Below are 13,236 nucleotides of genomic sequence, written 5' to 3'. Positions count from 1 at the left end.
ACTAAGTTCCAGGAATACCAGAGATATATAGTGGGACATCCCAATGTGGTACTGTTAAAATAAAAAAAGAAAACAACAAAATCAATTTTTAATGAAAAAAATATCAACATATTTATTCAGTAATTTTAACCAGTGATGAAGTCATAAGGTAACTAATTCATCCTTGAAGTTTTAACAGTTTTAGACAGAAGGCAAGGAACACAAAAATAAGTAATCTAACCAAGCCATATAATAAATTTTGCCATCCTTAAATCCCTCTTTCATTCTCACCACATTTATCTCCTGCAAGGTATTCAGACATTGAGTTAATGTTTATTTAGCAGAGAATTTCTCATCTGGAGCAGTCAGCCTTTTCACAGAATGAAATTCGAGGAGTAATTAAAATTTCATGGAGTCCATGGTTTCACTAAATGTTTGCCTAAGGGGGAGATATAAATGTGTCTTTAGAATATCCTTATTCCTACCAGGCAGGCAGGTTAAAGTGATGAAAGGGAGGCAGGTTAAAGGGATTGAGGAGCTTTAAGATTCAATTGGAAATTTTTCCATACAGCTCTTTCAATTGCTTGGTTAGGATCACACCAAGGTACTTTATGTTATTTGTGGCTAATATAAAGGGTGTTGTTTCCCTAATTTATTACTCAGCACTTTTACCTTTTGTATACAGGAGGGCTACTGATTTTTTTGAGCTAATTTTGTATTCAGCTAGTTTGCTGAATGTTTTTATCAGCTGAAGGGGTTCTCTGGCAGGCAAATGGTGGGAACTAGAAAAGATCATCTTGAGTGAGATAACCAGAAAGAAGCAGAAAGACACATATGGTATACACTCATAAGTGGTTATTAGACATATAGTAGAGGATAAATATACTGAGATCTATACTTCTAGAGAAGCTGGACAGCAGGGAAGACCCTACGGAAGATGGTCAATCCTCATTCAGAAGGGAAAACACGGTTGACATAAAAAGCAGGAGAAGACAGGGAATAGGACTGGAGCTGTCCACAGACTTGCTCTGAACAACTCCATTGATTGAGGCATTGAAGCAGAGGCTGAGACTCATACCCAAAATTTGTGGAGAGGGAACGGGATTTTATTAAAGTAGTGGGAGATAGAAAGACCTGGAGGGGACAGGAGCTCCAAAAGGAGACCAACAAAGCAAACAAAAATCCCAGAAAACCAAAAACCAAAACAAAACAACAAAAAAACCAACTGGGCCCTGAGGCCCCTGCAAAGACTGATACCACAACGCATGGAGAGGACTCCTGCTCAGATGTAGCCCATAGACTCATACACATACACACATTTATTCTTAAAGAGGTACGACACTCCAGCAGGTAGGTTCCAAAAAGCTTTTTTTAATTTAAGCTTCTCTTCATTTAGCTTCTCTTACTTCTTTTACTTTACACAATCACATACATACATACATATATACATACATACATTCATGAGTGCATACATACTTACATACATACATAGAAACACATTAATCTACTGGGTGGATGGAACAAACTCCAGAGAGCAACTTTCAAACCATCTTACAACTTGGTGGATGGAACAAGACCCAGAGTGCCAGTTCAGACCACACTTTTACTCTTTTTCCACAGCGTATCCCAGCAAGATCTTTCAAACAGCACTAAACACACAATGTGGTTACACTCTGCTTTTCTTTAAGTGAATGATTACAATGAATATATGCAAAAAAACCATACATATTTTCCAATACTTTAACATGATCAAATGTTTTACGTATTATGGGTGAAAACAAAAACAAGTTATTCCCCAAACCCCATATACATACACTTGTAATTAACCAACTTGTGGTAAATTAACAACATGAACAAGCAGCCTAACTTCTCAGTCAGCTTTTCTTTACTGGCAAGTGCAATTTGGGGTAATTAAAGACACAATTATATTAAAAAGTAACCATATAAAAGTCTTAAAAGGATCACAAATATAAGCCACCTCGACTTTAAAACTTGAAGTAGCATGGATCTGCTCATTAATAACTTATTAAATCATCTCAAGAAGCTGAGGGCAAAAACAAGGAAAATCAATTGCTGTCTCAGTTATAGGCCCAGCTGGAGAGTGTCCAGTCAGCAAGTGCTACCTTGGGCTGTGGTTTCTGCTCATCAACCTTAAAGAGTCCACTTTTCTTAACTTCACATGGTTCTCTAATATTTTTTACATTACAGCCATTAGCAAAAACACCTTACCTGACTTTGCTAAACAATATACAAGTTTTTATGGGAAGCGGAGGTTAGCCCAGACCCTGGGAAGGAGAATTCAGTGTAGTGGGTGGAGTTTGCCATCCAAGAGAACTATGTAACACTTTGGAAGGACTGAAGGATTGATGGGAGAAAACTGGCAGCTAAGTCTGTTTTGATATGTTAAATAGGCACCTCTGCTATTTGTCCCAGGTTTGAAACCTACATTCATGGAAACATAACCTTCAGAGAGCAGCATGGTCTCCATTGGGTAATGACTATCAATTGAGCCCACAAAAAAGAAAGGTGGCAAAGATGAAGGTTCTATTTTTCTTCTTTCTTCATATCTCTTTTATTTTCTGTGAAGGTGGGCAGTTACCCAGGCTGGTCTCATACTTCTCTTATTTCTTCGTCATGGCCCATTGTGCTTGGCTCAGAAGATTCCATAAGCTCAAGCTTGCCTGCAACCTTACTGTTAATTGACAGTAGGTGTAAACTGATTTTACAGAGTCCCAAGGTACTGGTTGATTGGGCAGCTCACATCCAGAAACATTTGAAATATGAAATGCTATGATGTCTGAAACTTTTGATCCCAAGCATTACAGAGATAAGGTGGTTCTCCTTCCTCAGGGGCTGTTTCTCTACAAACCAGGAAGGCAGGAGGGGGAGAAGATTGGGTATAAAGCATGGAAGGCCTGAAAGCATGACAGAGATCAGCCATCCTGGGAACCCCTGCAGAGAGCAAGTTTAATTTTAATTCCAGAAAACTATATATATATATTTGGATATATATATATCCCATGCCTACATATCCCTTGGGAGTGGGATGCTCCAAGGATAGGTGTACATAAGTTTTTAAAAATTAGGCACTTCAAGGATGCTTGATTTGCTTGAAGCAGCACACTCCTATCATATGAACAAGAACACAGTACCTAATTATATAGGTGAAGGGTGGAGTTAGGATCTGTGTTCAATGCCATCTATCAAATGTGGTGGGTGGCATCTATATCTAAAGACACTCTCCAGATAAAATCAGGCAGAGATCAGGAGGCTCTGGTGGGGTGAGGGAGTCCTGCACCTTAATGACCAGCTCAGAATGGCTATCTAGACTGGGAGGGCTGCAACCTGAAACAGCAGGGTACTTCCAACCAGAGAAAAGACATTCAGCCTGCAATTAGCATGTAATACAACTAAAAATGGAGATCTTTTGTTGGCAGACCTCTTAAGCTTTTCACATTCAAACTCAGGTCCTCAAGAGCAACAAGTGCTCTTAACCGATCAATCAGCCATTGCTCTACAGTAACAAAGTTCAGTAACTACTGTGTACATCAGTCAGATTACGGTCTCCTTTAACTTCACCTTCAGGGAGTCTGAAAGTCTGTCCTGGCCTCCAGGGATACCTGCACAATCTTCCACACAGTCCCCTACAAATATACTTAATTAAAAATAAATAAACCTAAAAATAAATCTTTAAAAATCAAGTTATAAATGCTTTCTATCTTATTAGAGACAGATGAGCATCTAACTTGGTACGAAGTTGAAGATTTTTGAACTCCTTATTCTCTTCCTATCTCAAATGTTGATATTACAGGCATGTGCATCATAATTTTAAACACATTTTAAAAAATACTATTTCATTAATGAAACTGAGCAAACATACAGAAATATAATCTGTGTGTTTGTGTATTTATGTGTATCCATACATGTATGCACAAATTAACTTGTAAGTATATAAGACAATGTTGGCTGTCCTCCGCTTATACAAACACCTAATTCAAAATAAAATAATTGAAACAATAACAGTTGAATAAAATCAAGTCATATTGTTACCTAAATATTAGAATTATCTGGATGGTGGGTGGGTGGTTCTTATATTTAATCCCAGCACTCTGGAGGCAGAGGCTGAGGATTCTATGTGAGTTTGAGGCTAGTCTGGTCCACTGAGTGAGTTCCAGGATTATCAAGACTAAAAACAAACAGAACTAATCTGAATTTAGGGTTATGTAACACAAACCACCACATAAACTCATTTTTATGAGTGTTACTTAATTTCCTTTAAAATATTTTCATGTTCTCATAAAGCACTGAGCATTGTTTTTTATCTAGTGGTGGTTTGGGAACTGGCTCTCAGCTTCTGGACAAAGGGCAGAGGAACCCTGAGACCATAGGTACCATTTATTCCTAGAACCACTTAGAGACCTCAAGGGAGTAGGAAAGTTCAAGCTCAAAGCCTGTCTAGGCCAGGCACGTGGTCTCACTGTGGGAGGTGAGGAAATGAGGCTCACACCAGGTCTTACAGTTACCTTTTCTAGTGAAGCTTTCACCTCATTAATATCTGTTACCATCAGAGGCATCAAGTCCCTAATAAAAAGGCACAGGTTAACAGAATGGATATAAATAAAAGATCCACATTTCTGCTGCATACAAGAAACACACCACAGCACCAAAGATATATTCCTAAGGCTGAATAGATGGTTCAGCAGCTATGAGCACTGGCTGCACAACCACGAGGCCCATGCAAGAGATACTTCACAACTGTAATTCCAATCATGGGTGAACAGACATTCTGGCCTACGCTGATACCAAGCATCTACACGGTATACAGACAGACGGGCATAACTTATGCACCTAAATTAAATCACGTTTAATTTTTAAAGAAAAAAACATGTGAAGAAAATGTTTTACATTAGGGAATCATATGTGCGTGTGTCTTTTCCACCATTTTCCTTGTCTTGTCCTCTAGGCCAGAAGACTACATCCTTGACTTAGAAGCAGAGGTAGTTTTGAGCCATTTGATATGAGAGCACTCAGGGAGCAAGAGGCAGGCAGATCTCTGTGAATTTAAGACCAGTCTGGTCTACAAAGTGAGTCTAGGATAGCCAAAGATACACTTGCAAATTCTCTCTCCAAAAGAAACAAACAATCAAAAGAATTCAGTCTGTGGACCAAGCTAGACTCAACCTCAAAGAGAGTGATGTGCCACTGACTCCCAGGTCTAGGATGACCAGGATATACTTCTGAGCTTCAACTAAGATACGTTTTTAAAATGACCAATCCTGGAATCAAGGAATGAAAGGATAAAATAAGATGTACAAAGGAATCATTCTTTTAATAAGCAGTAATAATTCTTCAAATTCTACAGTTATTTATACTTCCAAATCATTTCTGATATCCATAAATGAGTTCTTTGTTAATTTCATCCATTTAAAAATGTTTGTTTGTGTGCATACACCTATGCCATGGTGTGTATGTGCCAGTGAGAGGACAACTTATTGCTGTTTAATATCTACTTCCCCTATTTGAGTTCTAAACTGGAAACCCAAAGAGTCCTTTGGTCAGTGACCACACTAGCCCTTATTTGTGTTTAAATATTATTATGTATTTGCTAGTGTGTGTTTGTGTCAGTTTGCATACACAATAGCCCAAGTGTAGAAATATTATTAAAAGATTTATTATGTATACATTATTTTGCCTGTATGTACACCTGCACACCAGAAAAGAGCACCAGATCTTATTATAGATGGTTGTGAGCCACCATGTGGTTGCTGGGAATTGAACTCAGGACCTTTGTATGAACAGTCAGTGCTCTTAACCTCTGAGCCATCTCTCCAGCCCAGTATTAGAAAATTTTATGGGAGAAATGAGTTACCCAGACATTGAGCTCAAAACATGTGTTACCAGAACCAACTTCCCCACTGAGACAATTCTCTGACATTCACTTGTATATCTGAGACAGTGTTATGAACAACTCTTTACTCCTACCAATGAACTAACACATTCTAAAACACGAAAGTAGTAAAGCATTTTCGTTTGTAAAGTTTTAAAATTCCTTTTTTCTTAATTATTCACTTTGTATCCCCCCTATAGCTCCCTCCCCCCTCCCCTCCCATTTCCACCCTCCCTCTCTCTTTCCTACCTGTGCTCTTCCTCCAGTCCACTAATAGGGAAGTCCTCCTCCTTCCCTCTGATCCTAGTCTATCAGGTCTCATCAAGAGTAGCTGCATTGTCTTCCTCTGTGGCCTGATAAGGCCGCTCCCACCTCAGGGGAAGTGATCAAAGAGCAGGAAAAGCAGTTCCGGTCAGAGACAGCCCCTGTCCCCATTACTATGGAACCCACTTGGACACTGAACTGCCCATGGGTTACCTCTGTGCAGGGGTTCCAGGCCATCTCCATGAGTGGTCCTTGGTTGATCAGTCTCAGAGAAGAGCCCTGTGCCCAGAATTTTTGGATATGTTGCTCTCCTTGTGGAGCTCCTGTCCTCTCCAGGTCTTACTATCTCCCACTTCTTTCATAAGATTCCTTGCACTCTCCCCAAGGTTTGGCTGAGTCTCAGCATCTGCCTCGATACCCTGAAGGGTAGAGCATTTCAGAGGCCCTCCGTGGTAGGCTCCTGTCCTGTTCCTTGTTTTCTTCCTCCTCCAATGTCCATCCTCTTTGCACTTCTGAATGTGGATTGAGCATCTTAGCCAGATTCCTTCTTGTTTAGCTTTCTTAGGTGTACAGATTTTAGTATGTTTATCTTATATGTCTAATATCCACTAATGAGTACATACCCTGTATGTCATTTTGCTTCTGGGATACCTCACTCAGGATGATCTTTTCCAGTTCCCACCATTTACCTGAAAATTTCATGATTTCCTTGTTTTTTATTGCTGAGTAATATTGCTGAGTAATATGCTGTGTAGATATACCACAATTTCTTATCCATTCCTCAATTGAGGGGCATCTGGGCTGTTTCCAGCTTCTGGCTATTACAAATAAAGCTGCTACAAACATGGTTGAACAAATGTCCTTGTTGTATACTTGAGCATAAGAAGACTGAAATAATCCCTTGTATCCTATCTGATCACCATGGACTAAAGCTGGACCTCAAAAAACAACATAAATAGGAAAAAGCCTACACACACGGAAACAGAACAACTTGCTACTCAATGACAGCTGGGTCAGGGAAGAAATAAAGAAATTAAAGTCTTCCTAGAATTCAATGAAAATGAAGGCACAATATACCCAAACTTATGGGACATGATGAAAGCAGTACTAAGAGGAAAATTCATAGCAGTAAGTGCCTTCAAGAAGAAATTTGAAACATCTCATTCAAGCAACTTAATGGCTCACCTAAAAGCCCTAGGAAAAAAAGAAGACACACCAAAGAGAAGATGGCTGGAAATAATCAAACTCAGGGCTGAAATGAATAAATTAGAAACAAATAAAACAATACAAAGAATCAATGAAACCAAAAGCTGGTTCTTTGAGAAAATCTACAAGATAGGTAAACCCTTAGCCAAACTAACTAAAAGGCAGAGAGACACTATCCAAATGAACAAAATCAGAAATGAAAAGGGGGACATAATGACAAACACTGAGGAAATCCAAACAATCATTAGGTCTTACTTCAAAAGTCTATACACCACAGAATTTGAAAATCTAAATGAAATGGATAGTTTTTTTTGATTGATTCCACTTACCAAAGCTGAATCAAGACCAGGTAAATCAATTAAATAGTTCTATATCCCCTAAGGAAATAGAAGCGGTCATGAAGTCTCCCATCCAAAAAAAAGCCCAGGGCCAGATGGTTTCAGCGCAGAATTCTACCAGACCTTTAAAGAAGAGCTAACTCCAATTCTCTTCAAACTATTCCATAAAATTGAAATAGAAGAAATACTGCCAAGCTCATTCTATGAAGCCAAACAGTTTAGGTACCTAAACCTCACAAAGACCCAACAAAGAAAGACAATTTCAGGCCAATCTCCTTTATGAATATTGATGCAAAAAACTCAACAAAATACTTGCAAACCAAAACCAAGAACACATCAAAGATACCATCCACCATGACTAAGTAGGCTTCACCCCAGGTATGCAGGGGTGGTTCAATATATGGAAATCCATCAATGTGATCCACCATATAAACAAACTGAGAGAAAAAAAACAAAACATGATCATCTCCTTAGATGCTGAAAAAACATTTGACAAAATCCAACATCCATTCATGTTTAAAGTATTGGAGAAATCAGGGATACAAGGCACATACCTAAACATAGGAAAGGCAATATACAGGAACCCTATAGCCAACATCAAACTACATGGAGAGAAACTTAAAGCAATCCCAGTGAAATCAGGGACAAGGCAAGGCTAAACAGTGTTTATTATTCAAATCATTTCATTTTCTTCCATCCTTAGATGACAGTATGTTTATAATCTAAATAGAAGACAATATTTTACTGATATAATATTTCAGCTAAGTTTATCTGAGTATCAATGAGCTGAGTGGGGAATGTTTGTGGCATGCAAAACTGGCAACAGACCTTGGCCATCACACAAGAATGGTCAAAATATAACCCCAAAAGTGTCATCAAGTCTTCATGTATCTGTCATGGCCTAAGAACACACAATCACATTACATATATACAACATACTTTCTTGAAATATATCTCATTATTGTTACATTAGCTAGAACCTCTAGATAATTCTACTGGAAGGCAGACCTTCAACATGATGTCATATATAGTAAATAATGTGAACATGAAAAAGCATGGAACTTCAAACACTACATACATACACACAAACAATTAAGCATTTTAACATTAATGTTAGTAAAAATATGTTGCCAAACAGAAAACATTGGAGGAACATTTTCCTACCAATCACTTGTACTCAGAAGGGTGGGCACATGAGAATGAAGATTTCAACCGTAGTCTTGGTTTGAAAACAAACATCTTAAAGGATTTTGTGAAAATATTAAAAACAAAAGCACCACGTTTTCTTGGAGACCCTTTCTTGACAATTATGATCACACACCGCCAGATAAAAATAAGAAATTGATAACATAGATGATGGGGATACCATTCTATACATTGAAGCAGAAAAATACCTATCACCAAGTGGAAATGAATTAGAAGATGAACAGCAGCTACAGAAAAAATTATCAAATGACCTAATAAACGTCTGTCAGTGGATTTGCTCCACATTCAGCAAACTTCAATACCTACTCCAATGTTTCAAAATAGACCACAACCACAATTGGTGATGTCCTTCATTACATTTAAGTTAACATGGTAAATATTTTACTTGCTCCAAGACTATGCTAAAAACATTAAAAAAAGTTTCTTTTCTTGAAAATCAATGCATTATGTCCAAAGTCATCAAAAGTTTTATATAATTAGGGTTACTCTCTTCTATGAATTCTTTTCTACTTCTTAACATCAAGATGATATATAAAATATTTAAGATATTGATAGTCCCAGAGATATGACTGTGCAGTTAAGACAAGTTCATTCCCAGGACCTAGGTCAGATTTTTGAAAACTACTAATTCCTGCTACAAGAAGATCAAATGGTCTGATCTTCATGGAAACAAAAATGGACAAGCACATACACACTGATGTCACATAATGGAAATCAACACAAATTCTTAAAAATATGTTTACTCTGAATGCTTTACTTGTGTAAGCATTCATTCTTGTTGAGGAAAATACAGGCTTATCTACAGAGGTTTTCTTCATCATGAATTCCCACATGTAACAGAAATCAAACACGTAGGCTTGAAGTCAGAGAAATGAATCCTTTTCAGTTGGTGGTAACATTTGGGAATGTTTAGGAAATGTAGTCCTCCTGAAGGAAGTATGTTACTTGAAATGGGCTTGATCGTTTTCAACTTCATACCATTTGTAGTTCTCACTCTCTGCTTCATGCTGCAGGTTGAGGATGTAAGTTCCCAGTTATTTTAGCTGACAGGTGTGACACTTGTGATGCCCATTTTATAGTGATCCCATATCCCTCTAGAATCATAAGGCAAATTAAATCCATTTGAAAGTTGCCTTAGACATTGTTTTGTCATAGAAAAGGCTTAACACACATACATAAATTTTACAACGGGATGATTTACTTCCTATAATAGAAGAGAATTTTGAAAGCTAAAATGGTTATCTTATTGCTTAAATTCATAGGCCTTTGTCATATGAACTTTCAATTGTAAACAAAATAAGGATGGATGTCATAATGTGTGAATACATTGTTGACACTTGTTAGAATTTTCCTCCAAATCTCCTGTAACTGAACGCAAGTTGGTTGGTGAAAGATCTTAACAAATCTTTTATCCTAAAAGATTTCCTTCAGAATGAGTTCTTTCAGCTTCCCAAAGATTACTGTGATATGCAAAGGTTTTAAGAGTTTCCTCAAACAGTAAAGCTCTTTTATAAAGGTACCACAAAGCACAATATTGACTACATTCATAGGGTTTCTCTGCACCATGAATTTTTCTCATTATTTCAAAGATAACTACATGAAAAGGCTTTACCACATTGCTTATTCATAGGGTTTCACTGTAGTATGCATTCTTGTATGTATCTGGAGATAACTGTGTTAAGAAACAGCTTTATCACATTGATTACATGTGTAAGGTTTCTCTCTACTATCTGTTCTTTTATATATTTAAAGACTGTGATATGCAAAATATGCAAAAGTAATTTGCATGTGGGAACATGTAAATTTGTCCTCAGTATTGCTTTTAGATACTAACATATTGAATTATAGGGTGAACCTAAGTTTAAGTTCATAGTCCCTCAGAAAGCTGCAGACGTCCCAATAGCTGACCAGCTTTCATCATTCACCTTTTGTTCCCCAAAACATGATTGTTCCATATCATGGTTTATGGTCCTCTAACATAATGACTGGCCCAAACCATAGCTTCTCTTCCTTAAAACATAATACTTTTTCCTAACCATAAAAGAACAAATGATTTTGATTGGTAGAATTGTAAAACCTACATTTTGCCTCAGGTGACTTGCTCAGTGACATTAGCAAACCCCATATCCCTAAACCCTGATGATTAAAAAAAACTAGTTGTAAAATGGCACAGATGTTTATGATTTTCAAGAACAGAAGCTCTGTATCTGGCTCAAATAGGAGGGTAGGGGTCACAGTTCACCTCCCAAGAACGTTATGTGGACTTAATAAACCAGTAGTGTTTGACTTGTATTGGATTCAGTGGACCAAGAATACAAAGGCATTATCACATTGCTTATAGTCACAGAATTTCTTTCCAGAAATTTTGTGAGGATGAAGAATATAGATATGTGCAAAGACCTCACATTTTAACAAAGTCATAAGGTTCCCCTCCAGTACAAATTCCTTTATGATGATGATTATACAAATGTGGATAGCTTCGCCATGTTAAATACACTCAAGAGTTTTTCCTGTCCAGTATGAATTCTTTCATGGCTTTGAAAATGACTCTGAAGAGCAGAAATTTTACCATATTGGTTACATTCATAAGGCTTCTCTTCAGTATGTATTCTTTGTGTCTTCAAAGATGACTATTACATGTAAAGGTTTTCCCACATTGGTTACATTCATAAAGTTTCTTTCCAGTATGTGTTCCTTTATGTATTTGTAGATTATTACACCATGCAAAGGCTTTGTCACATTCAGAGTTTCACTCCAGTATGTTTTCTTGTCCTAGGGGATGACTGTTTCATGAAATCCTTTATGACATTATATTTATAAGAATTTTCTGCAGTATGCATTTTCATGTATTAGGAGATGACTGTGTTGTTCAAAGGTCATACCACACTGATTACATTCACAAGATTTTTCTCCAGGGTGTGTTCTTTTATATTTTCAGAGACTACTCTGAAATGCATAGACTTCATCACATTGGGTACATTTTTAAGGCTTCTCTCCAAAGTATGTTCTTTTGTGTACTACGAGATGACAGTTCTGTGCAAAGGCTTTACCATATAAGTTACATTAATGAGGTATCTCTCCAGTGTGTTTTCTTTTATGTCTTAGGAGATCACTGTTATATGCAAATGCTTTACCACATTGGTTACACTCATAAGGTTTTTCTCCAGTGTGTGTCCTTTTATGGCTTTGGAGATTACTGTTACATGCAAAGGCTTTACCACACTGATTACATTCATAAGGTTTCTCTCCAGTGTGTGTTCTTTTATGTTTTTGGAGACTACTCTGACATGCAAAGGCTTTACCACATTGTGTACATTCATGAGGTTTCTCTCCAGTGTGAGTTCTTTTGTGTATTAGGAGATGACTGTTACATGCAAAGGCTTTACCACACTGGTTACATTCATGAGGTTTTTCACCAGTGTGAGTTCTTTTATGTCTTAGGAGATGACTGTTACATGCAAAGGTTTTACCACATTGGCTACATTCATAAGTTTTCTCTCCAGTGTGTGTTCTTTTATGTCTTTGGAGACGACTGTTACATGTAAAGGCTTTACCACATTGGTTACAGTCATAAGGTTTCTCTCTACTGAGTGTCCTTTTGTGTCTTAGGTGATCACCCTTATGTGGAAAGGCTTTACCACATTGGCTACCTTCGTAAGTTTTCTCTCCAGTGTGTGTTCTTTTATGTATTAGGAGAGTAGAATTATATGCATAGGCTTTACCACATTGGTTACATTTATAAGGTTTTTCTCCAGTATGAGTTCTTTTATGCCTCAGGAGATTACTGTAAAATACAAAGGCTTTACCACATTGGTTACATTCATAAGGTTTCTCTCCAGTGTGAGTTCTTGTATGTCTTAGGAGATGACTGTTATGTCTAAAGACTTTACCACATTGGTTACATTCATAAGGTTTCTCTCCAGTGTGCGTTCTTTTATGTCTTAGGAGAAAACTATTACGTGTAAAGGTTTCACCACATTGGTTACATTCATAAGGTTTCTCTCCAGTATGTGTCCTTTTATGTCTTAGAAGATCACTGTTACATGCAAAGGCTTTACCACATTGTTTACAGTCATAAGGTTTCTCTCCAGTGTGTGTTCTTTTATGTATTAGGAGCTTACTGTTACATGCAAAGGCTTTCCCACATTGGTTGCACTCATAAGGTTTCTCACCAGTGTGTGTTCTTTTATGTATTAGCAGAGTAGAATTATATGCATAGGCTTTACCACATTGGTTACATTCATAAGGTTTTTCTCCGGTATGAGTTCTTTTATGTCTTAGGAGATTACTGTAAAATACAAAGGTTTTGCCACATTGGTTACATTCATAAGGTTTCTCTCCAGTGTGAGTTCTTGT

The 13,236-nt window shown here is 37.4% G+C and overlaps 1 protein-coding gene across 1 annotated transcript in view; it reads right to left on the bottom strand.

Moving 5' to 3' along the window:
- Nucleotides 1–8,312: 8,312 nt before the first annotated feature.
- LOC129692348 (zinc finger protein 431-like) overlaps nucleotides 8,313–13,236 on the bottom strand; it is a 16,748-nt gene continuing 11,824 nt past the window's right edge. Inside the window, 1 exon segment of the mRNA XM_055628682.1 lies at nucleotides 8,313–13,236. This exon segment is cut by the window's right edge and continues 10 nt beyond it. Coding sequence (XP_055484657.1) covers nucleotides 11,695–13,236 — 1,542 coding nt within the window. The 3' untranslated portion in view covers nucleotides 8,313–11,694.

The sequence above is a fragment of the Psammomys obesus genome, unplaced genomic scaffold (assembly GCF_907164565.1).
Source record: "Psammomys obesus unplaced genomic scaffold, mPsaObe1.curated_primary_1811, whole genome shotgun sequence".
In the NCBI taxonomy this organism is placed as follows: domain Eukaryota; kingdom Metazoa; phylum Chordata; class Mammalia; order Rodentia; family Muridae; genus Psammomys; species Psammomys obesus.
The sequence above is the reverse complement of the archived record's forward strand: the minus strand, read 5'-3'. Positions and strand labels throughout refer to the sequence as shown.